Source organism: Rattus norvegicus, chromosome 8 (genome assembly GCF_021556685.1).
Source record: "Rattus norvegicus strain SHRSP/BbbUtx chromosome 8, alternate assembly SHRSP_T2T, whole genome shotgun sequence".
NCBI lineage: Eukaryota > Metazoa > Chordata > Mammalia > Rodentia > Muridae > Rattus > Rattus norvegicus.
In genome coordinates this window covers 39,638,899-39,665,981 of record NC_141541.1, presented here as the reverse complement: position 1 = coordinate 39,665,981, position 27,083 = coordinate 39,638,899, and the positions used below count along the sequence as shown (strand labels likewise).

Genomic DNA, 27,083 nt, shown 5'->3' with positions numbered 1-27,083 from the left:
GCACTCACTGGGGAGCTCAGGGAGGGCCATGCTCCCCAAGATCAGATTGTCAGAACGTCTGGGGTCCAGCAGGCCTGTAACCCAAAACTCCAGGATCTGTAGTTGTATCTTCTAGGCCAGGGTGGCTTTTCTCTTCACCCAAAGAGGAAGAATTAGGAGACAGCTTGCCATGGGAAGTTTTCTGCCTCAGAAGAGATCTGAACCAGCTCAGCATGAGATTCCAAAGGAGGGAAGGCAGGGTGGATGTTCTGACCAATCTGATTCAGGGTCATGGAAGGAGGAGGGAGTTGCCTATAGGAATGGATTTCGGGGGACTGAACCCTGGGCTTTTGGGAAGGTGACTCCCCTCCTCCAGCTCCCTAAGAGCTTTCTGTTCATATCTTGACCTACCCAGTCTTTCTTTTCTTCCCTTACTTCACACATTAAAGAGCTCTCTAAAGGCCCTTCAAGAAGCACACGAGCCTTAGCTCATTTCAGCCTTGGGCCACAGGGTCCAGGATCCAAAGAGCAGCTTCCCGCTTAACCCACATATTCCCTGCCAGTTTGTGGCTCGCCCGCCTCTGCCTGGTGCCCGCCACCTCGTCATTACCACCTCTCCCAGATTCTGCTCAAACTGCTTCAGCCTAAGCCTTTCCAATCAACGTCTAATTTGGTCTGGACAAATGTAAGAGGATTAATTATTTACATCACAGAAACAAGAGCCCCAACATGTCGTAGCTGTAGGTTGGTCAAGCAGCCCTGCATGCTTCATCTGGGCAGTTGTACTCTTTTTTTTTTTAATCCCATCTCTGCCCAAGACCTGAGAGAAAAAAGCCCAGAGCACTTCTTGTTGTGTTTGAGCCTGGTCCCTGGGTTCCTTCAGGCAGTGGAGAGGCAGCTTCCGTGTGCTGTCAGATTCCATCCCAGGCCAGGGTTGAGAGAGGATACACGTCTAATTTCAGAGGTTGCAGCCTCTTAGATGGACTCGGGAGGAAGCAATCAAGATGAGCGAATGGAAGAAACAAAGATCGCTGTAATCTTGTCCATGTCGTTTGGGGAAAACCAATGCACTTATGATAAAGATTTGTTTATGGCACTTTTCTCCTGGGTCTTAGCGCTATGTGGAAAATGAATCTGGGGTGTTGCTGGCAAGACCTTGCTGGGGGGGAGGGGACTGAACGGGAGCTCCACATCTCTTCTTGCCTTTATAGCCCAGCCCAGCTTTTTCACCTCTTCCTCAGGGAAGAAGAGCTCCCAAGTTCTTTTGAGGTCTAAAGCAAGTCCAAGCTGGCACTTCCACAACCATAGAAACTTCAGCTAATCAGAAGGCTCTAAGAATTGGGAGTAAATAGGAATGTTGACGACCTGCAGGGAGCCCAACCACTCTTGTTACTTTTCTTTTACCAGGAACTCATGTAGGGCTCAGAGTAGGAGGGGAAGGGAAGGAGTTCTACAGAATCCGATAGTCTAGGAGAATTGCATGTTCTCCTTGTCTTCACTGTTAGCTTGAAATACAAATATCCAAGAGAAAGAAACGCTTTTATTTCAACTAGCTGCCATCTTTTCTGCACCTAGATTTGCTAGCTGTTCATGTTTGATCACGCACAGTTCAAAACGACACCCCTGTGTATGCTCATACCCTCTCCTTTTTCTTGCTGTCCTGGGTCCCTGAGTCGAACCCAGCAGTGGGGTACCCTGCTGAGGTCAGGAGGCAGGTGGGGGACTTCAGGCCTTTGGGTGAAGGCTGCTGACTATCTGGGGCATGCTGCCATGTTTCCTGCTCAACAGATCACCGGGTCCCTGGATAACAGGGAGTCTGGCGGTGACATGGAAATGGGGAGTTGAGTGTCCCAGTCTCTTAGGCTCCCTAGGGATTTTGGGGATTGCAGTGATGGTCAATAGACAGGCTGTCTGCCTGTCTGGTGGGGGATGCTTAAGGATGGGAAAGGAGCTGGCATTTGAAGTGTCTCCTGGGAAGAGTACACCTGTCTAGGGACCCTGAGCTGAGAGCTGGGAGCAGACAGGAGAGAAGCACGGGATGTCGGGGACAGTGAGAAGCCCAGAGAAAAGCACCGTTTTTTAGTATTTTCTACATCTTCTCGCACTTCTGGATAGTGTCAGATCCAGAGCAAACCAGTCTCTGAACCTGACTAGACATAGGATTCCTGGGAGTGGGAGGCTCCTTATTTCTGGTGGATGTCAGAGGCCATCTGATCTTCTTGCTTCCAGTGAGGCAAGGGTTAACTCAGAAGGGATGGATAGAGGGGCTGTAAGCCTTCCTGACTTCAGGTCCCACTGCTACTCTATTATCCACACTGCAGGAAGCCAGAGCAGTTCACTATGTCTACCCTGAGTCTACCATGGCTTTCTCTGTGGCCCATTGCCCTTTCTCCCACCTGCTGGGACCGCTTAGCCTCTTGCCTCACGTCTTCCCTCTCTCTCCTCCACATCCCTAGTCATTGCCTTCCTTGACTGGGACCATTAGAATTCTTGCCACTTGCAGAAACTGCAGCTTAATAGCTCGTATCCATGGTGGAAGCGATGTCCTGGGCTCTACCATCAAGCCTGGGTTGGTGGGAAGTCAGAGTTATGGGCCACTCTACAAAGCATCAACCTTTGAGATCACTTAGTTCCTGGAATGCCGCGTGGTGGTATGCACAGGCAGGAAGGGGCCCAGAGGAGCGGCTCTGAAGGTTTGTTTGATCAGTCAGGTGCATGTAAGGGATGCCGAGTGTGCGTCATGCGGCACGATGCGTGCTGAGAGCCATAAGTGACTAAATTGCAGTCCTTGCCTCTGAGAAACTCGGTCAGAAGGCGGAGACAGGCATGGGAAGAACAGTGATGCCTTTATCAGTGATGTGGATGAGGAATCAGGGTGAGGCGGTGGCCCTGCAGGATTCCAGGTGCCCTCTGGGCTCTGGCCAGCTATACCGACTTACCCATTCTGCTAGTGGTTTCGACATGTGTCTCAGCCTTGTTCTGTCATTTCAGAAATATGGAATAAACAAGTCATTGAAAGAGGAGGGCGCCCCTGAATCCTTGGCAGAGGGGATGCATTTGAGCTTGAACGAAAGAGAGGGTCTGTCTGGCTAGCAGGTGGGTCTGGCATGTGGGGGAGGGAGGAGGCTGTCTGGACACCTGCTGTGAAGCAATACTGTGGCCCTGTGTGACATCCCCCATGACAGGTGTGGGGGTGGAGGAGCCTTAGACCAAGCTGTCTTCACAGCAGTGACGCTCACCTGTACTGGGTGACAGCTGGGTTGGCCTTTGCAGAGCAGTGGAACGTGACGATATTGTCCTCCAATACCGGCTGTGGTTCTACGGACAAGTTGACAAGTGGTGGATCTGCAGGGAGAAGAGATTCACATAAACAGACGGGGGAAGGAATAGGGCAGGAAGACAGGGAAGGGCCAAGCCAGGGATCCTACCACCCAGGGACAATGGCGATGGATTCCCAGGAGAGTGAGGGGGGCCTCAGCAGGAGGCCATATTGCTCCCTGGAAATGGCTGCTTCAGATAGCCCTGGGTGCTGGGTGCTGGGTGCTGGGTGCTGGGTGCTGGGTGCTGGGTGCTGGGTGCTGGGTGCTGGGTGCTAGTCCCTCTGTGACTCAGGGTCTGAACTGAACTGAACATCCATCTCTGGTGCACTGACTTTCCAGGCCCCAGATACATACAGCTTAGCTTCGACTTCCACTCCACTTGAGGACAGTGGTGGAAAGGGCTCTCAACCCACTGTCTGTGAAATGTCTGTGTATTCTATCCATGTAAAGGTTGCGGGGCCTCTGGTAACTTGAAGGCGGCATTTTTATCCTTTCATCTCTGCTGAGTCCTGACTGGTGTCAGTGGGCCCTCACCATCCTGAGCTGGGCAGCTTGTTTTCTCGTCTGACATGATAGGAAGCCATGCTGTGAAGTGCTAAATGGTCTGAGGCGGAGGAGACGGAAAGTGGGAGATGGGAAGGCCACAGAGGGACCCATGTGGTTTGGTGGTGGGCGTGGGAAACAGGGGGAGGCAAATCATACAACATAGAGAATGGGCGTGCAACCACAGGAATGACAGATGAGGGAGGGAGAGAGGGAGGGAGGGAGAGAGAGAGAAAGAGAGATCCACTGAGGCTTGAAGAAGGGTAAGAAAAGGAGAAACCTAGAGATGGGAGTAGGGAGGGAAATAAAAAGTGAGATGAGGCTGTGCATAGACAAACCCAGACCAAGATACTGTACAGAATGCAGGAAAGCCACGGAGACCTAACACATAGAAAATGATAGGGCATCGGAGAGAAAGAATACATGAAACAAACAAACAAAAAAAAACAAATACAAAAAAATCCACAGGAGAATGGGGGGGGGGTAGGGGCAGAGATGGAAGACAGAGAGACAGAGAGAGGGAGAGACAGAGATAGAGAGACAAAGAGACAGAAGGGAGGGAGAACGGAAGGATGGGGCTAGCAGAACTGAAGGTCTGCAGAGATGCAGAGAAGCAGACCTAGGCCCAGGGAACAGCCTGTTGGTCTGGTGACTTCTCCCTTTTCTGGCAGTCAGCTTCATGCTTTCCCCAGAGGTTGGCTCATGCTGACATTGTATTCCCTGTAGCTCCCAAGCCTGGGCCCAGCACTTCCAGGCACCCTGGCACCCAGGGTGCTGGAGAAGGGAGGCTGAGTTTTTCCTTAACAGGGTCTGGAAGCAGCGCTAGAGTGCAGTTCCAGGCTGAGTTGGAGGGCGTTAAGTTTTCATGGCCTCAGTAGCACCTGGGACTTCAACTCCTAAACTAGTGCCTGCCAATGAGTGGCCAGGTACCAGAAGTTCACAAGGATATTCTGTGGATTCAGTCCAGTCTCAGAAAATGCAGTGAGATGCCGGCTTCTCAGAGGCTGTGGAGGATATATGTGTGGGGCGCCCCAGGGAGTGACTCTCTCCTCGTGTTCTGGGCTCCAGGTTCAAGACTGTAGGAGGGCCCTGAGAGTCATACCTAAGTTGTGGACTGAGTTTGGGGGTTGGAGACTCTGTGTCCCAGATTATGTCTGTGAGCTGCTGCTCAGGTTGGGTGCTGGATGTGGGCACGGGGGCTGAGCTGGGATGCTATCTCCAGATGCCAGCAAAGAACCCCACTTCTGAGTAGTAGGTGGCCACCTGTGCTTGTGTCTCTTCTCCCTACACTGTCACCTACTTCCAGGAGGGTGACTGCAGGCAGGTGATTCATCTGGTACAGGAGCAGTCAGTCTGTGCTTCTTTTTATTTGGGCTTATAGGGAATATTGTAGTGCTATACTGTGGAACTTAAGCCTCCTCCCACCCCCAGGGTCATGCGTTGATGACTTGGTCCTCGGAGACATACTATTGAGGCGCAATTGGAAACTTTGAGAGGGGTGGGGGAGGTGGGAAGTCTAGCAGAGGTCTTGTGGGGTCCATGAGACCCCAATCTCTTTATTCCTTGATCCCTGGCCCTCAAGGAGGTGCTTCCTCTCCAGCACACACTCCCACCATGAGGTGCCCTCTTACCACAGCCAACACAATGGGGCCGCCCAATCATGAACTGGATCATCTCAAATTGTGGACTGAAATAAACATTTTTCTGTCTCAGATTTCTGCTACAATCATAGCAAACTGAGTGATACAGGTAGGTATTCCATCCACACCAATTTCTACTCTCAAAGCAAGAGTCAAAGGCTTACTAAGGTATCTGTGGCAAGGGATCACCAGGAGAAACTCTCTTCCCACTTCCCAGACTCACAGCAGCTCCCCCTGCAAGTCCTGTAGAATCCTCCCAGTGTCTCACCACAGCTTCTGAGGAAAGGCTGAGTGAGGACTGTCACTGTCCTGTGCAGGGCAGGCTGGCCAAGCAGAGCATCCCTTGCAGTAAAGGAGTTTGCTAACTGCCATCGGGACCCCTGTGATTTTCTAGCCTCTCATTGTAAAATCCAGACTTGGTGGGTGAGAGACGATCTCAGTCCAATCCTTGCTCGATAGGATGGTGTGGGTTCAAAAGTCCCATTATGGACTCATCCTTTTCCTGGTGTTCTTTAGGAGGTGACTCCTTGGGAAGCATTTGCTGGATGTCCTGTACACCCTGTTATCAGCCTCTTCTCCTCCCCTCTCTCTTTGTGCACCCTTGGTCCCTAGAGCCCAAGGAGGATAGACCCAGAGGGGTCCACTGCAGTCAGTCTCATTTGCATCTCTATCCCCAGGCTCAGGGATACCACATCTCTGTTTCCATTCCTCTCCTCAGGATATGAGTTTCTAGGAGTCTGCCAAGTTCCAGAGGTATAAATAGTTTATGTCATACCCAACTATTAAACATGATTTTAATCCCACTTGAGATGTCGGATGCATAACTTGCAGGAGGGTGGAACTGAGATCACATTGAACAGATGTTACAGCTGAGAGTCTGTTAGTGTTTCCATCAGCAACCTGTGTGTGTGTGTGTGTGTGTGTGTGTGTGTGTGTGTGTGCACGCACATGTGCATTTTCAGGGGGAGTGTGGAGGGCGCAGAGAGAAACTTCATGACTCAGTGATTTTATAGCACATCCATTTGAAACTTGGCAGCTGGACACAGAGTCCAGATGTGGTGAGGCTTTGGTGGAGGGGGGGGTGGCATTGCGCTTTCTCTCCCATTACTCAATCTGGGGGCTTTGTCTTCCGTTGGGTAACATATAAAGACCAAGAGAAACAAACAACAAATGCGCTTTTGCTGAGTTTGGAGACTTCGTGGTTCACTGAGAACATGAGCAGGTTTGCAAAGGCGGCTCTGATCCAGCCTGTGGTGTCCCCACAAACGGTTGGATGCTTACTGAATGAGCCAGTGAACTTGAGAAGAAAGGAAGAGGAGGAGGAGGAGGAGGAGGAGGAGGAGGAGGAGGAGGAGGAGGAGGAAGAGGAGGAGGAGGAGGAGGAGGAAGAGGAGGAGGAGGAGGGCAAGGAGAAGGGTTGGACCTTGTGTGTTAGATAAACATAAATGCCTCCCAGCTAGGGGAGATGCAGTGTTGGGTCAACTGGATACAGCTGTGGTGACATCTGGGGGAGGGTCACCACACACCTGCCCCAGTGTGTTTCAACCACAACATTAATAAAAATATGTCCCGGGGCTGGGGATTTAGCTCAGTGGTAGAGCGCTTACCTAGGAAGCACAAGGCCCTGGGTTCGGTCCCCAGCTCCGAAAAAAAGAACCAAAAAAAAAAAATAAATAAAAAATAAAATAAATTAAAAAAACTAAAAAAAATAAAAATATGTCCCGCATGGTGCTAGGAGTTGACATGAATGGTGTCATTTAATCTTAACCGTGACCTTTAGAGGTACACATGATCCTCTTCATGGATTGAAGAGGAAACTAAGGACCAAACCAATTCACTAATGAGGCCAATCAGTAACTGGCAAAGCCAGAATTCAAACTAGAGAGAATGTTGGACCACAACCACTATTTGGTACTACCTTGGAAGGATTGCAGCTGGGAAACCTGAGGCCTGGGTCTAAGCCTCATGCTGGCCTCATAATCATGTCCTTTCAGGTGTAGCCCTGTTAACCACGTAGCCAGTCAACCAGTGGAGTGCAACAGGAGGGAGTATGTATTTGAGTGTATGTGGCATGCTGTCATGATGGCCTTCTTGTCCCTCACTTCTCTTGGGATAATGGAAAGCACTCTGGGGCAGAGATGCTGTTTCTCCTCCATCTTTCTCTGTCAAGGTGCTGGCTTCTGTCTCGGGGAACCAACTATGTTTATGTGGGACTCTGTAGCTGTCACAGCCTTGTGCCCAAGAGGGGCTGAGAGGCAGGAGGACAGGAGTGCCACTGTGTCACAAATGACAGCCAGGAAGTGAGGGACTTAGACATTTATTGTCTCCCACCCTCATTTTCCCTAGATTTGACTTTTGTCAGAGAAAGAGAGAGAGAGAGAGAGAGAGAGAGAGAGAGAGAGAGAGAGAGAGCTCTCAGCTTTGATTGCTCCTAAACAGGAGGAAATCTTGGATAGCATCAGCAAATCAAACCAGGGATTTGAATTATCAGGGTGAAGTGACAAGTCCAGAGCCACCCAGTTCACAGCAATGCATCCATTCTGAATGTTGAGTCACATTCTGAAGTAGCATCTTACCCACTTTCCAAAGCTGGGTTTTGCCTTAAGCACAGTTGCTCACCCGCTTGCTGGGTGGCCCTGAGACCCAGGGTGGGACTCCGGCTGAGATGAAGGACCATTGCCTGAGGTACTCTTCTCCAGCATCTTTTTTATTTTGTTTTTGAGACAGGGTTTCTTTCTGTAGACATGGCTGTCCTAGAACTCACTTTGTATACCAGGCTGGCCTCAGACTCACAAGAGGTTCTCCTGCCTCTGTCTCCCAAGTACTGTGGGATTAAAGGTGTGTGACACCATGATCTGGCTCTCCTGTCTCTTTTGTCCCCCCCAGCCCTAGGCTTGGTAAGGGCTCTGCGGCTCTCATTCTCACTGAGTGAGGAAGAGAAGGAACAAGCTTGTCGTGGGCAGGGCTTTGTTAATAGAAAATGGCAATAGAATGAGAGGAGAGGAGAGGAGAGCTGTTGTTTTGCCAGAGTGTTTGGACCTCACCCAATATTTAACAATCATCTTCTTCCCTCTGCATTTTATAGGGTGTCAGTTAAGATTTGCTGAGAGGAAGCTTCTGTCCTCTGGCCATCAAAACAGGCTCTGAGAATCCTAAGACACAGTTCCTGTGGACCCTTTAGCCCTGGAGAGCTATGTAGAACCCAGAAGCCCTAAATGAGCCAGGGCTGTTAGAAAGTGTTTTTAAATCCATCCGTGTTATGGAACTGGAGAGAGAGCTTAGTAGTTAAAAACACTTGCTGCATAAACATGAGGATGAGAGTTTGAATCCTAGCACCCACTTAACAGACTAGCATCCTGTGTGCAACTATAGCTCCAGCTTCAAGGAGAACACAGACTGGAGAACTGTTGGGTTTTGTAGGATATTTGATCACACTGTGAACCCTGAGGTCGTGTTATTTACCCAAAAATCCCTGTTTCTAGTTGTGGTGCGGCTCAACCTTTAGCAGACACCTTTAACCTCTCTGGCTGGAATACAGATACGCCCTTAATATACACCTTTAATCCCAAACAATGAAGGTAAAGTTAGTTTGTAGAAGGAAGCACCCATGTTTGAATGGAATGTCTAAATGAGTGGCAGACAAAGTGACGAATCAGAGAAAGATTTGACAGAATAAGATTAGGCCTAACTCTCACAAGAAGAGAGGGCCGTAAGCCTCAGAGACAACAATCACCCAGATCAATAAGTTACATTTACAGTTGGGCTTAATGGTTTTTAGCCTAGCAGAGAAAACATGGGACCCAGGCTCAGGGAGAGAGGTTGTCTCGAAAGAAGAGGCAAAGTTGATAGAGGAGGACATCCAACAACCTCTTCTGGCCTCTGTGCACAGGCACAGGTTATGCGAGTCTGCATATACACATACACATGCACCCGTGTGGGCTGGTTCCAGCCGTGTCCCTGGCCAGGCCAGAGAGGGACAGTTGTACTCACGCTGGATGTCTATGGTGACTGAGGTCTCCTTTCCTCCGGGGATGGCTTTGTTGGTGGCTCGGCACACAATGCTCTGCCCATTTTCTACGTCCCCTGGGGAGATGAAGAGTGTGCTGACGATGCTCTCACGCTTGCCATCTCGAAGCAGGGTCTGGAGAGAGAGGTGGTAAAGGAAGAGAGGGTCATGTGTTACTGAGCTGAGAGAGCCTGAGCTATCAGAGCACAGCTCAGAGAAGAGAGAGCCGGGGATGGTGAGCATTGGTAGGGTTGGCTCAGAGGACCTGGGCTCCAGTCTCCATGCAGAACTGGACAGTTCCCTTTTAGTCCTTGCCTGGCTGGATGCTGGATACTGGATGGTGGAAGGGAAAAGGAACTAGAGAGATTGCCATGGGATGTGAAAACAGCTTGGGCTTGCGAGCCAAAAGCTCAGCGGAAACCAGTATTAGCTCGCTTGAAGTCAGATCTAGGGTAGATCCTCTTTAAAACGTAACCAGCATCGGTCCTGCCCCTGGTGCTGGTGACTCTCCCGATCTGTAGCCAAGCAAGGGGAGGGGTTGCAGCAGACAGAAGGAATGAGTCTGTGGAAGGGTGATGCCTTTAGGAGCACTGAGTTAAGGGCAGGCACAGATAGGGTTGTTAGTCACCTGTGTGTACCCACCTTTGATTGTTTGCCTAGTAAAACTTTGCAATGTCCCGAGTCATTCATTGCACCTCTTGATCTCATTAAAGCTCCCACCACACCATAGCATGGGCGAAGGCCAATGCTTTTCATTCTGACCCAGTGAGGCTCATCAAGACAGTAAAACTTTCCCAGACTCATGCTCAAGTTAGTGGTAAAAGTAGCATTTCTGCAAAAAGTTGCCCCTCCCCCACCGCATTCGTGTCTACCCCAGTCTTAGAGTAGGTTCATTCGCAGATAAGACCGTTCTGGGTTTAGAAAATATCCTTTCCTGAAAAGGAGACAACACAAGAGAGGCTTAGGGAGCCTATACAGTCATGCTCACAGAGATGGGAACACTGGGACCTGCCAGGAGCTAGAAGAGACACTGAAGCCATTGAAGCCACACATCTGGATTGGTAGCTTGGTGGCTTCAGACTTGTTTCTACAACCCCAAAATGTTCTTCTTTCCCCAACCCCTAGTGTGTGTGTGTGTGTGTGTGTGTGTGTGTGTGTGTGTGTGTGTTGAGACAAGGTTTTGCTGTGTAGCTCTAGAAACTGCTCTCTAGACCAAGCCGGCCTCGAACTCACAGAAATCCATCTGTCTCTGCTGCCCAAGTGCTGGGATTAAAGGTGTGCACCATCACCACCCAGCTTCTCCATCCATGCTTAAATACCAAGTTGTGGTGCTGAGCACTGTGCTCTGACTGCACCACGAGATGAACACAAGCCATGAGTCCTTGCTTTTCCTTCCTGGATTCCAGCGCTGTAACTAGTTCTCCCACTATGGCTGCCACCCGGGCACTCTTCTCTCTTTGCACACTGTTCTCCATCAATTTGGAGTCCACTAATGTAGGCTCATGTAGGGGATGGAGTGTGGGCAAAGGGGCTGCTGAAGATGCAACTGGAGTCTGTTCAAACTCAAAAGCTTCCCCTCCGGGAAGGAACTTGACATTCTATAGGGAAGGGGTGTGGTGCTGGTTGCCGTCTTGTTTTAGCTGGACTGGAGCCGGGGAATAGATGATTGATTCTATTTACTGAAAAGTTCTCATAAAATAACAACAGCGTTGTAGCTCATTCTCAGAATTGTTGCAAGGAAGAAGCATTTCGCAAGGCAATGCTGAGCTCAAGTGAGTTTGGTGGGCAGAGCTTAAGAGTAGGTTCCTCTAAGGACAGAATCTTTGATGGGCACCTGACCTGAGCCTTACGGGTGGCTACATTGTTACCAAGTCTCACAAAAGGTAGTTACTGAGTTAGCTGACAGCTCATAGGCTGCCAGAACTTGTCTTCTAGGCCCTCAGCTCAGCATAGCCCTTTTTAATTTGGGGCAAAGCATGCGGCCTCTGGAAGGAGTAGAGTCTATGATCCTCTGGAAAAATGGTTCTTACTGTAGGTCAAGCCAGTCTATACCAGTCTAGAGCAAGACGGAGCAGAGGCCCAGCCCTACACTTTCTCCTGTAACTGTAAAACTGGCCAGATTTAGGCTCTATGGCTTGAAGCCTTCTAGTATTTTCTACCTGTCAGGAGGGATTTTGGTCCAAATTCGGTGCAGAGGGGCTGGTGAGAGAGATGTGGCTTGTTCCAGCAGTCCAAGTGGCCAGTCTGAGTAGCCCACAGTCTGTAGGTCAGCCTCTGGGCAAGGGGCCCAACTGGAGGTCTCAGAATAGGGCTGGAGGGAGTATAATTTGCCCCCAACCAAAGGCAGTGCATGGAGGGAGCTGCAGCGGGCACCCTATTACCACATTGGCTTGGGGCTGCTCAGCAGACCTCACCACCTCTATAAATAGCTAAGCGATAATAAGAACGATTTCCTGGATGAAAATAAGACCTCCGGGTAGAATGGGGGGAGAAGGGGAGGGGAGAGGAGGGGATAGGGTGAGTATTGTTCTGTATCCTTTTCTTTTCTGAGGTGCTAACAAGGGGCATTTACATAAGTTCGACTCAGCCAAGAACCCCTCCAACTGAGGGCTCTGGACTCGGTGGTGGGAGTGCAGCTCTGAGGATGGGGCTGGGAGGGGAGAAGGGAGGCCTCACTCTAATTAGGCTCTCTGACTGCTTTTCCTCCTCCCTGGCCAGCCCAGCGTGTCCCTCCGCCTCGGAATGATGATTAATGACATATTTACTGTGTCCAGGCGGGTGTTTTTCTGGGAAATAAAAATTCTGGTTCAAGTTGTTTGTTCCACCTAATTAGAGAAAAAGGAAGATGTGTTCATTAAACAAAAAGGGAAATGAAAAAACGCAGTGCCCCAGTAGTGAGCCACCCTTGTAGAAGGCTGGCTGTGTACCTGGCTCTGGCTCCCAGTTCTTGGAAATACCTCAGGGCTTGGGCAGCAACCCCATAGAGGAGGGCTATGTCTGCTGGCCCCTCAGGCAGATCTGCTGTCAGGAGAGGGAAGCCTGAAGCTTTAAGCCTACAGGGGTTCAAGGTGGCCAGGGGCATACCTTGGTGGCTGTTTTGGGAGTGGTCCTTGGCAAAGCTCCCTTTTGCTTCCTCCCCCTTTGCTCTGTTCCCCAAATCCCAAAGAAAAATGCATTAAATGAAAAAAAAGATTAGGTTTTTTTTTAAAATTTTATCCTGATAGAACCCAGAATGCCTAGTGATCTTTCGATATCACCAGAATGGGTAATACCCATCTTATTCTGGTCCTGTGCATCAGCTATGAGGTTTACATTGTAGGGACATTGAGATGTTTAACTAAAGATCCAGGATGTCCAGGCTGGTCCCCACTTAGTGCATAGTGTTTTTTGCCCACCGTCCCATTGTATCTCCTTTCTGTCTCTCTCTAAAAAAAAAAAAAAAGCCCTTTCATGTATCCTTGACCTTAAGACAGTGTCTGAGGACAGCAGTCTCCTCCATCTTTTCAGGGCTGACCCTTGTTTAAGTGTGACTCCCTTCCCACCGACTATCTTGAGTATTGCCTTTCAGAGTGGAGAGTGGATGTTCGTCCTCCCCTGTTGTCGTGTTTTGAATTTCTTTCTTCTTTTATCTTTTGCTTTGTTTCTCTTTTGTAAGTCTCTCCGGTCACTTTTCTCATATGCAAATGAGACCTTAAGACTTGGTGGCCTTGAAGGTGTCTTCTAAGTGGGACATTTTATCATATGCTGATTCCATCAGAGACCTGCTTCCGGTCTCTGTCATCCCTATACCCCTCACCTCTCCCCTCTCTGGAGGTTGTCTCTGGAGACACACCTCAGGCACGGAGTCTTTCATCAGCATAGTAATCAGCTCTGGGGTTAGGGTTGGGGAGCAAATGATAATGGAGTCACCTGTTCCTGGATTCCTCACTACGTCCTTGGAGCTTGGTGGGCCCTATTGTGGCATCAGACTCTGGATCCCAGCCTACCAGTTCCCTAAGCTTATCGATGTGGCTTTGATGGTAACCCCTGAGGATCTACAGTGACCCAATCCATGTTGGTGTACAGGCAGGGGCTAGGGGCTGGGCATATATGCTGGGCATTGTGACCAAAAATCCTGAAAATCAACTGTATCTGCAAAGAATGATCAACTGATTAGAATGCCAGCATGATGGAGAAGCTGGAAGGTTGCAGTTCCAGATGCTAACTGCTTCTCTTGGGCTTGTTTTAGCCCTCCGGAACAGTCATTGCTTGCCCACCTCTGCGTCAAGAACTAATAACCTGTGACTAATAGTTAATTTCTTTTTCTTTTTTGGAATCTATTAACTTAGCACACCACTAGCTTCCACCAACCCAAAAGCTCAGATAGCATCGTTGTTCTGTAAAACTATAAAAACCTCATGAAACTTCCTTCACCTTAGAACATGTAATTTGGAGTAACGTAAATCTATGTTCCCAGCCACGGTTACTCAAAATGGCTCCAGAATAAGCTCTCTCTCATTCCTTTAAGATGAAACACGTGGCTTTTGCACTGACAGCATCGTGTGGTCAGGAATGTGTTGGAGCTCAGTTCTCCAAGAGTGGATTTCTACCTCTCTCCTGCACGCACGCATGCACCCATTTCTGTTGGTGGGTGTTCAAAGGCTTCTCCCCACTCACTGCATGGAAGGAACGTTCTTCGGGGCTCCAGTGACTATGTGAGGCTTTCAGTGCCTGTCTGAACAGAACTGGATCTGGTGCAGCTTCTTGTTTGTGCGCCCAAGTCCACTGATGTGTTCCTGAGGTCACTGAGGCATTCATTGCTCTGTTTTTTCGGCACTGGCCTGTGAGGTTGCCCTGTGGGGGCTGAGTGCACTCTTGGGGCAGTTGCCCAGCGTGGGTGGCAGATCTTTCCAACCTTCCCAGCACCTCTGGTACACAGTGGAAAGTCAGACTGAGCCCCCAGAGATGGGCAGCCTGAAGGCAAGGCAGTGTGTGTGGGTGCCCCAACTCGGCTGCTAAATACGGGCTGCTCATTGATATGCAAACAGCCTGGAGAGGCCTTGAGCAGGCCTGATTGCCAGGCAACAAGGCCCTTTCTCTTCTCCCTCCCCACTCACCTCCCCCACCTGCTCTCTCTCTCTTTTTTTTAATCATCTCTCTGCTTCCCTTTTTACAGACATTTGAGGGGTCCGTGTAGGCAGACTTCTTGTTATCTGAACTGAATAGGAATTGTGTGGGTAACATAGGTCTGTGCAGTGTCGTCTGCAGGAGACCCTGCCTCGGGCTTCTGCCCTAGGGCTAGAAGAGATGCCCTTCATAGATAAGGTGAGCACAGGTGGCTATTTCATACGTAGAATAGTGTAGATATTTTGGGTCCCCTAGGTTTGACAAGTCCATGTGCTGGAGTGACTGAGGAGACAGTGTGTACCACAGAGAGCGAGGGCCAGGGACTTGTGAGCCAGCATCCCATTCCTGGGCAAGGTCTCTGGAGCTCATCTTAGCGCATGCCCAGTGGAGACAAGGGGGTTGGCAGGCTGACAGTGGCTTGAGTAGGCAGGTAGCCCAAACATGGAGAAAACAAAGAAGTGGGGGATGAAAGACTATATCTCCTAAAACAAAACCTTCTTCTGTCTGGCCCATCGTATGTCAGTCAGTCCTCCTCCCTGGGGAAGGAAGTGGTGAGAAGAATGGTCTAGGGAAGGTTGACCTTGGGGCTTAAAACCCATAGGCCTCTTCCATTCCAATCACTGGTTCCTCCCTCCCTGGACTTAGCTTTGACGTTTCAGATGCTTGCCCTGTGACACCCATTCTTGTATCAGGCCCAAGAGGTACAAGGGAGAATCCCAGCTGCCTCCCTCAACCCCTAGATTCCCAGGCAGGGTATCCATGAAGTGATAGGAGAGAGGCAGTCCCTCCTCATCCCCAATCTCCTCTTTCAACAGACTTGGCAGGCAAAGAGTAATGTAGTCAATCTGCTTACACTAGCACCGGGCCTCGGAGAGAAGCTCTGAAGTCTGCCCATGCCCAGATGGGACACAACACCAGCAGCCTCAGACTCCAGCTACCATGGCTTCCCCACCACAGTGAGCTCTACCCTCAGACTCTGAGCCAGAGCAAACATTCCCTTCTTTAAGTTGCTTTTGCCAGGGAGTTTGTCACAGCCGTGAAATGACGAACACAGAGCCTTCGTGCTATCCCCCTCACAAAGAACTTTGAAAGAATTACATTTGCTGGGCTTGGTCACATGCAGCTTGGATCCTAGCGATGGGAAGGCAGAGGTAGGTGGATCTCTCTAAGTTCAAGGCGAGCCTAGTCGGCAAGGTAAAGGTCAGTCAGGCTAGGCAGGGCTATATGGTGAGACCCTATCTCAAAACACAATCAAATAAGCAATTTGTATTTGTGTTTGTTTGTTTACGTATTATGTGTGTGCGCACACACGTCTTAGTGGGCATGTGGGTGTCAGAGGACAACTTGTGGGTATTAGTTCTTTCTTTCTATCATATGGGGTCCTAGGGATGGAGCCTGGGTAGCCATGTTGCAAGACTAGCCTGCAGCACCCTGTGGACTTCTCTATTGGGACACTGCCACAACATCTAGAAAGTGCAGGTGGCCATGTGTGAGGACCCAAGGACCAATGATGGTCCCCACAGCTGTACTTACTGCTCAATCTGCCAGGCGGGTTTCTCACTCATGTCCCCCGCCATCCCTAGACCTGGGTGTTAATGATGTTTCCAGCATACAGACGAGGTCACAGACATGGAAAGTTCAGATCACGTAGCTACAGGGTGGTGGAGCCTGGAATCCAACTTAGGCCACCCAGATTCAGTATCAGTGGGCTTAACTGCCACCATATGACAAGCCTTGAAGACCTTAGATCTGCCAGTCCTGGAGACGTCCCTGTGGACCCCGTCTGAGTGGTTGGGTGTGTTTGTGAGTTCCCAGCCACTCTGCCTTTGTAAGTAAGTATCTGGCTTATCATAATTGTCTTTGCAGTTCTGGAGAAGAAACAGCCTGGCTGAGCTGCTAGGAGGAGGTCGGATGTGAGGCCAATCTCTGACAGCCCCTCAGCTTGGGCCATATTGCTCTCCTAGGCAAGGCTGCTCCTCATATTAAAGTCCAGTCCATGGGTTTGCAGCCTGTCACAGCTGAAGCACTTTCTGAGTGTTTCTTCCGGCTCTTTTATGTTTAGAGGAGGAAACCGAGCCCAGGAAATAAGTTGCTTAGGATAACAGAGAACAGGGCCTGGCATCTGGCCCAGCTGCCGTTCTTCTTGTGACAGTCCAAATAAGGGTGGAACTGGGTGAGGAAAGGCACACAGTCTCCTTTCCAGAAAGGCAATGTGCCAGGCTTGCTAAGTAGTCCTCATCGTGTGGGAGAGAATGGCCTTCTGAATAGGCTCCCCTGGAATAGGTCTCACAGGGTGACCCTGATTCCTGTCTTCATTAGATGAGGCCTATACTCTTCTGTTCATGTATCCTGGGAGGGTCAGGCTGGACTACCTTCAGAAAGACCCTAGACAGGCACCTCCAATGTAGTCATACCCTTTTCTTTCCCAGTCTCCCCTGGATGACCTTAGCCCCGGGGCCATGTGTTTGTCTTTCTTGACATCCTCACAGTGAGGCTCTGCCCAGGACTTATCTCCCAAGAGAAAGCATTGTTCCTAGGGTCGATTCAGGCCCAAGAGAAGCCATTTGTTTGGAAATCTGGCCCTAGGACTTGGGTGGTAAGCCAAACTTTGATCAGTGGCCTTTGGCAGCAGAACCAATTTGAGATGGGAAGGAACCATCCTTAGAATAGGAATGGCCTTTCTTCATATCCTCTGCTGATGGAGAAAACATTCTTCTTTTTAGGACCCATGGGGAGGAGCCAGCTGGGGATCAAGACTAAAGAACAAGCAAGTGCCTTGTCACCCTCTGAAACTGAGGGCCCTGAGTCAGGCAGTCTCCTAGAAAATTGTAGCCCAACTTCAGAGACTGGAGCCTGCTTTCCCCGGCACCCTGATATAGCATCTCATGGTGTTTTGGGGGGACCATAGGGGTCTGAGCCTGTCCTGGGAGAGGCCCACAAAAGAAGAAAACCTAGGTAACAGAGATTCTGGTGCTGTTAGAAGTTAATTGAGCAGTCCAGGCACTGCCCTGAAGGTCCCAGTTTTCTGTCTCTAGATAAAAAGAGCTCGGGCCAATAGACCTCCGAGGTCTCCATCTGGAAGTCTCTGCAGGATGTAAACTCCACTGGGACCCCATAAGTCTTCTGGGGAGGCATGTGGCGCAGGTTATTTTTTTTTTTCTGGCTGTAATCATGAACAGTGAGGCCAACACATGAAGGAGCCATGACCAGAGTTGGTTTGTAATTCACAGGTTCACAAGAGGAGGGGACATGGTAAGCCACACCACACCAGGCCATTGGGAGTGGAGTGGAGAGCGCAGGATGAACCCTTGTGGTGATTTGTGGGGAAATGGGTGGATGAAGCAGGGTAGGGGCTGCACAGGTTTACGGTTGGATAGCTGGTGTAGTTTTACTGGGCTCTTGGGTAGAGAGATCTGATATTTCTACTTGCTGGTCCTGAAAATCACTGGCTGTGGATTCCAGATGGGCTGAAGAGTGAACAGTGAGTTGTTAACTCTTTTGGGGGAACTAGTTAACCGGGGCTGCCTTCACATCCCAGGATCCATGAGGCCACAAGCTGTCAAAACATGTAAAAACAAAAAAAAACACCAAAGCAGCGGGGTACAGCGGGGGTCGGTTCAGGGTGCTACTGTGTGAGAGAAAGAAAAGCAGCCCCATTGGCAAGCACTTCAAGGTACAAAGCTTACTTAGATTTAGCCCTTCCTGTTCAGGCCTCTCAGCAGGCAGCAGTGGGAAGCAGGCCAGATCGAGCAAATCAAAACACAGGATGACCTATCAACCTTGAACTTCAGATGAACAATGCGTAATTTGTTAGTATGAATGTGGTCTGTGCAACACTTGGGAGAAACATTAGCTCACTGTGCTTTCTGAAACAAGTCTTAAATCCATCCAGGCTGTTTTAACACAATACCTAAGCTGGAGAGCAGAAGAAGCTCATTTTTTCATAGCCCTGGAGGCCCGAGACCAGGGCAGACTGACCCAGTGTATGCCAAGGGTCAGACACCTGTTTGTTAGTGGCTGTCCTCTTGTAGTGTCTGGACATGGTGAAAAGGACAAGGGTCTCTCTTGGGCCTCTTTTATAGGGGCACTAATTTCAATCATGAATACATCACCCTCACAACATCACCACCTTCCAAAGGCTTTTACTCTTTTGAGACTTAGGGTTCAATTAAGGAGGTTTTTTGGGGGGAGGGGATGTTTTTCAGAGGCTCAGAGGGTCACATATTAGTTGTGGCAATTCTGGTCTGGCTGCTTCTGCTCCACTTCTGACCATACCTTGTTCTAGGGTTATCCTAGTTGGGGGACAGGATGGGGAGGTTGAGGAGGAGAGGCTAATGAAAGAAACAACCTGAGGACTACAATGACCAATGAGGCAAGCAAGCACACACAGGGAGAATGAAGCAACAACAGAAGCCCTTCCACAAGAAGAGAGGCAGAGCTTGTCCTCGAGCACCTGACACCCCCACCATTGCCCCCCTTTATCTTTTGTCCCACTGTCCACCCCGCACCCCCATTCTCTCCCTCAGGCTCACCTTGGAGTAGGTGGCCCCATTGATGACCTCTCCTTTGCGTAGCCAGATGATGGAAGCTGCAGGCTTGGCATTGTCTGCATGGCAGGTGAGGTTGAGGGGATCCCCTGCCCGAAGGCTGATCACAGGCCCCCCTAGGATGATGGGGTCATCTGGTGGCACTGTAGGGAGAGGAGGAGAGAGGTTAAGTTGGGGTGGGCATCTGTTTGACATGGCAGGGGATAATGGACAATAACTGCTCTTCAATAAAGAGTGTCACCCTCTGTGTTAGGGTGATAGGGACAATAATAAAGGGACATGCTGTTCTTCAACTTGTCAGGAATAAACACATGTGGTGACTGGCAGGTATCCCTAGCCTGCTTCATAGTCCTGTAAGCAGAGCTTTGTAATCGAAGTACCAGGAATTCATAGGATCTTTATTTTCAACCTAAAAAAAAAGGATTTATTTTTAAAGATTGTATTTTTTAAGATTTATTTATTTTATGTATATGAGTACACTATAATTGTCTTTAGACAGACCAGAAGAGGACATCAGATCCCATTACAGATGGTTGTGAGCCACCATGTGGTTGCTGGGATTTGAACTCAGAACCTCTGGAAGAGCAGTCAGTGCTCTTAACCACTGAGCCATCTCTCCAGTCCTAAAGGTCGTATTTTTAATTGTGCATATGCATGTGCTTGCACGTAGGTGCCAGTGCTCTGAGGCCAGAGCACTACATCCTCTAGAGCTGTACTTGTGAGCCACCTGATGTTTGCACTGGGAACCACACTCTGTCTGGTCCCTGGAAGAACAGCTCTTAATAACCAAACCATCCATCCATCCAGCTCCAACATTCTTTTCTTTTGGTCAAGCTTTGTCACGTCTCTCACAGCAGTTTTGCAGGGGAAACAGTATTTTTATCTCAATTACAAAGACCTGGAAACAGAGGCTCACGAAGAGACTTGCTCAAGGTCGTCCCGTGAATGTACGGCCGAACTGGGGCTGGAAGGCTAGCCTTTGAACCTTGAGCAGGCTGGCCTCTTCCGTCACAGATGACAGGTGACAGGACAGGCCTTTGGATCTTTAGAGTTTGCACTTCTGGCCTTTTCTGATCCCTGCCCTTCACAGTAGCCCCTGCACTTTCATCCCCACTCAGAAGGAACCTCCTTAACCTGAGATTATTTCCCCTCATGTAACAGTGTGGTTGGTGATTGGTGCTTCCGTCAGAGAACCATAGCGCCGGAAAGGGAAGGACATGGGCTTGTCCCCTTCCTGTGGAGCAAGTCCCTTTGCAGGGGCAACACAGAAGGCCATGCCTTGAAGCGTCTCCACAGACGTCCACTGGCTTCAGTGAATCACCTTTGATTCCCGTGAAGGTCACACCATAGGACAGGCAGGTACGATGGGAGTCAATTATTACGCAGTGAGAAAGCTTGAAGCCATTCAGAGTTGACTAAGGACGCACAGCTACTTGTGCTGCTGCTTCTGGACATATTGAAGCTCCCCAGGCCTTTACTGCTCTATGACAAGTCACAGAGGAGGCAGGGCTCCATGAAGACCATCATAAGAGACTGTCCCTTGAGGAGCCTCTCTCTCTCTCTCCTACTGGAGAATAGAAGGGGCTCAGGGATTCCCCTGACACAGTGGAGGCAGGAGGTTTGCACACTCTAAGAAATGAAAAGCAGATGGGTGGGTGGGTGATCAGCAAAGACCTTCTAGAGCGAAGGTCTTCTTTTTTTTTTTTTTTTTTTTTTTGGTTCTTTTTTTTTCGGAGCTGGGGACTGAACCCAGGGCCTTGCGCTTCCTAGGTAAGCGCTCTACCACTGAGCTAAATCCCCAGCCCCGAGCGAAGGTCTTCTTATGGGCTTTTAGGGTCAAGCCATCCCTGCAGCTTGACCTCCGTAAAAACCTCTGCTTGTGGCTTTGGTGTCTTCTAGCTACAGCTCAGATCCTGCTTGCCTTCCTCCTCTCCGTCAGCCCTTCACTATCAGACAGGAGGACCCCATGTTTGTCTAGGCCAATACACCCAAAGCAGCAAGCCTTCAGGTTGGTTAGCCCACTTATGCCTGTCTGGTCTTGGCGGAAGCCTGGCTCAGCTGTTACATCTCTGAAGAACCATTTTTGAGGGATCTCAGCTTTGTTGGACTCTGGAAGATGGGACCCCTCATTTACCGAAACCAGCTCTGGATGCTGAAAAGATCCTGGCCCAGGGAGGAAGTTGGCCTTATCTAACCTTCCATGCCCATAGCTCTGAAGCCAGGCCTCTCCAGGAGGTCCTGGAGCTGCCAGGCTGGAGGATAGAGGCCAGTATGGGCTGGACGCTGAAGATAACTGCTTGTGCCCATGGTACCCTCTTATTAGTGCCTGTGGCCTTCTTGGTGTAGGCGTGGCCAGAGAGCAAAGTGGGGTTAATTAGGAGTTTCCATCAATGGGGGTGTGGCTAGTGACTGATGAGAGGGATTTCAGCTTCCTGCAGTTGGGGTGAGCTGGGCCCTTCCAGCAGTGAGGGCTGAGATTTGCAATATTCTGTGGAAAGTTGGGTGGTCCTGCTCAGCTCTTAGTAGTGGAAGCCCCCTCCCCAGTGTTGGATGCTCAACTCCAGGGTAGGAACTCATATTCCAAAGTTGGGCTGGGAACAGAATAACTGGTCCCAGAGCAGAAGGACCACTTGACCCTTTTGTCACCCTTGCCTTGCAGCAGTGAGTCAAGAGATGCAGATGGCAGAGGGTGTCCTGGGTCAGAGGATGACGGTAAGGCAGTTCCCCCATCTCCTTGCCCATGTCTTCAGGTAGAGAGTATGAGCACTCCCTCTAGCTTCGGCATGTATTAAAACAAGCCAGGGGTTGGCTGGAAACCTTCTGAGGAAGTTTCTTCAATCTTATTGCTGGCATGATCTTTGATCTATGAGACCCCAGAGCCTGGAACTGGATCTTGGGCATTAGGTCTTTTAAAGCTTCCACCAGGATATGGAACAGTAACCACATTTGGGTACCAGATTTTCTCTGGGCTTTTGTCTTAGGTGAATAGAGCTGCTCTATATTCTGATCAAGGTGTGTGTGTGTGTGTGTGTGTGTGTGTGTGTGTGTGTGTGTGTGTGTGTGTTTTCTTCCTAGGCTCATCTGGAAGTCCTATACCTCTCCTCCTTCTTGCTTTGCCAGTGTTGTGTGGAGGAGATTGCATTAGCGGAATCGGGAGTGGAGAGGCACTGTGTTTGTAGGAGAGTTCTTAGGCACACACACACACATTCACACACACAAACATCCACCCTCAGAATGGGTCCTGATTACATCTTCCCAAATAAGTGGTTATCATGCTAGTTATTCATGTAGCCATGCATTATTGATTGGCCTTCGCCTCGATGCACACCAGATGGGGGTGGGAGGGGTGGGTGGGGGTGCGGTGGGGGATGGGGTGGGTGAGGAAGGAGGATGTTTGGGGGCCATCCGCTGAATAGAAATCAACACTCGTTCTTGGCAGCTGTAGCTCAGATGGGAGATGTGTGTGTGTGTGTGTGTGTGTGTGTGTGTGTGTGTGTGTGTAGGGGGGTACTCATTACCTCTCCATTCAGATGGGGAGCCATTGCTAGGGCCATGTGGGGAGGGGAGGAAGTCTCAGAGAAGCCCAGGCCTGGAGATGCATTATTCATACATCCCCTCACAGGATTGGTTATTATCCTGAACCACTATAGAGTTTGGTCTCCTAATTTTTAATCACAAGGAAGGTGGAAGCGCTAGCCTTTTTGTGATTAATCTGGAGATAAAAATAGTTGACTGTTTTGGTGTTGCTCCTGTTGTCAGTCAGGCACTAAATTTGCATTAACTGTTGGGGGACTGAAGCCGGGGAAGACCCCAGTGGCGCACAGGCAGTCTCTGGCTTTGAGCCTGCTTCAGACAGGGTGAGCAGGAATGAATATACCTCACCCAGCTGGCCCCTTGAAGAGAGGGGAGTAGACCCTCCCATTCAGGTTTCCATCATAGGGGAGGTGGCTCTTCATAGTTGACCTTCCTGTCACTCAGGGTTTGAGTAGCACCTAGGGTTGGTTGGTCTATCTCCCTGCTGTGTTCTTTCTCTGGCACCTGCCCTACTGTGGGCAGTGTAAGGCATCTATCTCTCACCCTCTGTGAGTGGGGAGCCCTTGAAAACCCTCTCTGAGTTCTGCTACCAAGAACAAGGGCACCTCTTTGGAGGAATAGGATGGGGAGATATTACACAGTCCAATCTACATGGATACAAGGAAACTGAGGCCCGAGAGAAAGAGGCTAGCCCAAGGTTATCAGGGAGCAAACAAAGAAGGAAAGGGGTGCATTTGGAAGGGCACATCCAGGGAACCGATGTTCCCTCTGACCTCTATCTCTCATCTCATTCAATAGGATTCTGTATCTAGAAGTACCATGGAACCTTATAGTTATCCCTGAGATGGCCTTGCTTGGGGCTTGTGGCCAAGGTTTCGTCCCTTGCAACACCAGCTGCATAGAAGGCTGCCTAGGGCTAGGGTTGGAGGATGTTGCCCCATGCTGAGTTGCTGTCAACTCACTGCCTTGGTGCCTGACAACTGTACAGAGCCAAGCTCATTTAACTTACTGGTTTTGACTCAGCAGCTTGGACACCCCGCACCCCCAAGCAGCCTGGGTACACTGTCTTGGGGTAACATTGAGGATGTTTCATCCCACTGGTCACCCAAGTGGGCTCCTGGTTGGGTTTCCAGGAATTCCTCAGACACCATGTCAACCCAGAAGGCTGGCTCCACACAGCCATCTGGGCGCAACTACCTCTTGAGTCAGCAGCATCCACACAAAAGTCTCTGTGTGGTGGCAGGAAAGGTGGGAAGTTAGCCAGGCCCTCTTCTTGCCTTCGGCCAGCGTTGGGGAACTCACAGAACTTAGGCTTTGGGGGACATGGCTGTCACTCATTGGCAATGACTTCTCCATTCTATAATGGAGAGGTCTACTCAAAACTTGAATGGGTTGTATACCTGTTCTACCTCAAATCTTCTCCGGCTCCCTACTGTACCCAAAAAATCACTTGCACTGGGAGTTGCCCACAGACACTTTCACCCATGATTCCCTGGTACCCCCGAGATACCAGTTCACCCATCTTCCTTCTTCCCCAGGACCTGGTTCATCAACTCCTCTGCCTAAGGGTCCACAGGGTACCATTCCAGCAGTGCTCCCAGAGGGGCTTGACCTGGACACCCCGTGTAATAGCCTTTCTGATGCAGTTCTCATTTTATCTTCTTCATGACTGAACAGCAAAGAGCAGGAAAGGATTTATCTGTCATGGTCCTGGTAGCATTGCTGTGCCTAGGTCAGTACCCAACTCACAGGGACATCCATATGCATTTGTTTTAATAAGTAGTGAAAGATCCCCTTGGGAGTGCAGACAGTTTATGAGGACCATGTTTTTATAGTCTCTCCTTCCCTCCCTGCCTACCTCCCTATCCCGTGTGTGTGTGTGTGTATATGTGTGTGTGTGTGTGTGTGTGTGTGTGTGTGCGCGCGCGCGCGCGCGCGCGCGTGCGCGCGCGCGTGCGCTCATTCAGGGTACATTTAGGGGGAGTGGTGGGCAAAGTCCTTCCTTGATCTGGCTAGACAGCTATGGAGAAACCCCTGGTCTAACATTCCCAGAGAGAAGGATGCTGGGGCTGAGGAGGCTTAATGTTCGAAGTGGTTCTTAGCCTGTCTCCTTGGGGCATGAGTCCTCTTAGCTGAGAATAGGCAGCAAACCTGATTTGCTTGATTCACAGGCTGGAGAGAGGCTGCCGGCTAAGCTCAGAGATGTTTTGCTGACAGTCTACACTTCCTCTTTCAGGGGTCCACCCCAGTTCTTGCCCTGGCTGGGGAAGGACTGGAGAGCAGCCTGGGGATGTACTACGAGTCCCAGTGTTGACTAGAGCTGGAGAAAGGCAGCAGAGGTGTCTGGTGTCAACTGTCAAAAGATCTTCAGAGTCTTGTCTTCTCTCAGTGATAGCCCTGTGTAATGGTTAGCCAATGCTCCTTCTTGGCCTTTCCCACCTCACTGCCTTTGCTCCTGCCTGGTGTCCTGAACTGTGGAGCATACGGTGAGGAAGGCCAGACAACTCTCTTTGGGACAAAAACGAGACCCCAGGAACTCAAAGTTTATGCTTGGATGAATCCAGAGGCTGCATCTTCCCTGGTGAGCTTGCTAAAGCCCCGGGACATTTACACATATCTGTGTTTGAGGACTGCTGTTCTAGGGTGTGCTGGAAGAAAATGACAGGTTGATGAGTGTGAGGCCGGAGGACTAGACAATGAGACTAGCTCTGGGGTTCTCGTGTTGGCTCCATTCTTCCTTAGCTTAGGTTGGAGAACAGAAGACTGCTCACTGCCTGCATTAAAGCCGGGGGTCCTTGTTTTAGAGAAGGTGTCACCTCTTTAGCTTGGGATGGAAGGCGTCTCCTGCCCCCTCTCCTCCCAGGTTGCTCTTACATAGTCTTTAAGACTAGCTAAGAGGCCATTCTTTTCAACCCATCTTTCCAGAGTCTTCCAGTTGGACTATGTAACTTCTGCCTCGATTCTGTAGTATTCCAGGCACCCTCCCATCTCCATGCCTAGCTTGTCCTAGGGAAATATCTGTGCTGGTTGCCTCTCCGCTACAAGGTAACTTTGCTAGGCATGGATCCTTGACACCTATGTATGACAGCATATGTAATACAGGACACAGTGTGGCATGTGTATTTTCTGAGCTGAAGTTGGCAGAGACTCTCACTTTACGAGCTTTTCTTTTTCTTTTTTCTTTTTTTATTACAGACAAGTTAAACAACCTGATAAATTGAGCCCTCTTATCTGGGAAGCGGGGTCATAAAAATACTTATCCTGCCGGGTTATTAAGAAGATTAGGTTTGTGTCATAAAGAACGAGGCGAGGGGCTTTGTAAAGAGCCACCAGGTTATTATGCCAAGTTTGCTTTGCGATTCTGTGCAAGGCGCTGTGTCAACCGTTTCTTGTTTCATTGTCAATGTCCTTTGAAGCAGGATCTACTAAGATCTCCCTTTTACAGGTGAAGAAACTGAGTTCAAGAGGTAAACTGTTTAGGTAGAATCACACCGCTGGAGGTGGCGTCATCAGAACCCAGACCGAGGCTTGGTGTATGTTAATGCGTTCCTAGAGTCTGGGCCTGGGCCGCTCACAGATCGCTCCTGCATCTCCGCAGCCCAGTTCATGGGCCTCTGGCCTTCCTGCCCTCATCTAGACTCTGTAATTCCTAGGAAGCTCTCCCGACACCCCCCCCCCCCCCGCCCTCCCGACACCCCCACTCCCCGCCTGCCTTCTCCCCATCTCGCTGCTTTTCCAATCTGAATTTCGGAGAGGCCCAGAAAGCACAGGCCGGGACAAGGTTTCTAGCTGGTGCTTTAGTGACATCTGCTAAAGGAATGGATGCAGATTTCTGCAGGTCAGATCCATCGATTGCTCACTTTTGTGATTTTTCCCTTCTCAGTCTCTGAGCCTCTGAGCCACGAGTACCGCCAGCTGCTACTTTCCTCACTTACATGGATGCGCCACCTGTTGGCCACCACGCAGAATTGCAGGATAGGATATCACCATAGCGTGGAACTGGTTTTCAGTGTAGGCTTCTAGTGACATCTAAATGTTCACTTAGAAAATTTCTGTGGAGAACCTACTGTATGCCAACCCTGTTCTAAACACTAGGAATACAGGCTACTGGTCCTGGTTGGAGGATTAGAAAGTAAATAAATAAAAACTCTAATGTTGATAAATATTAGGTATATATCCTGGAAGGTAGCGTCCAGAAGAGTGCTGGGAGTTTAAGCCTAGTCTGTTTACAATGGGAATTTCAGATTGGTTGACCTTGGGAAATCATTCCTTCGTGTGTGTGTGTGTGTGTGTGTGTGTGTGTGTGTGTGTGTGTGTGTGTGTGTGTGTGTGTGTGAGAGAGAGAGAGAGAGAGAGAGAGAGAGAGAGAGAGAGAGAGAGAGAATATTTGTCTGCATGCATTTATGTG

The 27,083-nt window shown here is 49.9% G+C and overlaps 1 protein-coding gene and 1 long non-coding RNA gene across 13 annotated transcripts in view; one reads left to right on the top strand and one right to left on the bottom strand.

The window, feature by feature from the left end:
* Kirrel3 (kirre like nephrin family adhesion molecule 3) overlaps nucleotides 1-27,083 on the bottom strand; it is a 539,739-nt gene that overhangs the window by 23,028 nt on the left and 489,628 nt on the right. For 8 of the 12 annotated variants that reach the window (NM_001433793.1, NM_001433795.1, NM_001433794.1 and 5 more), the window contains 3 exon segments: nucleotides 3,219-3,324; nucleotides 9,473-9,623; nucleotides 19,127-19,284. In NM_001433793.1, coding sequence (NP_001420722.1) covers nucleotides 3,219-3,324; nucleotides 9,473-9,623; nucleotides 19,127-19,284 — 415 coding nt within the window. 12 annotated transcript variants of the gene reach the window in all.
* On the top strand, nucleotides 20,361-26,835 carry LOC120094325 (uncharacterized). Its single transcript, XR_015627595.1, has 3 exons — nucleotides 20,361-20,500; nucleotides 21,801-21,853; nucleotides 24,912-26,835. It is a non-coding gene; the product is annotated as an uncharacterized LOC120094325 (long non-coding RNA).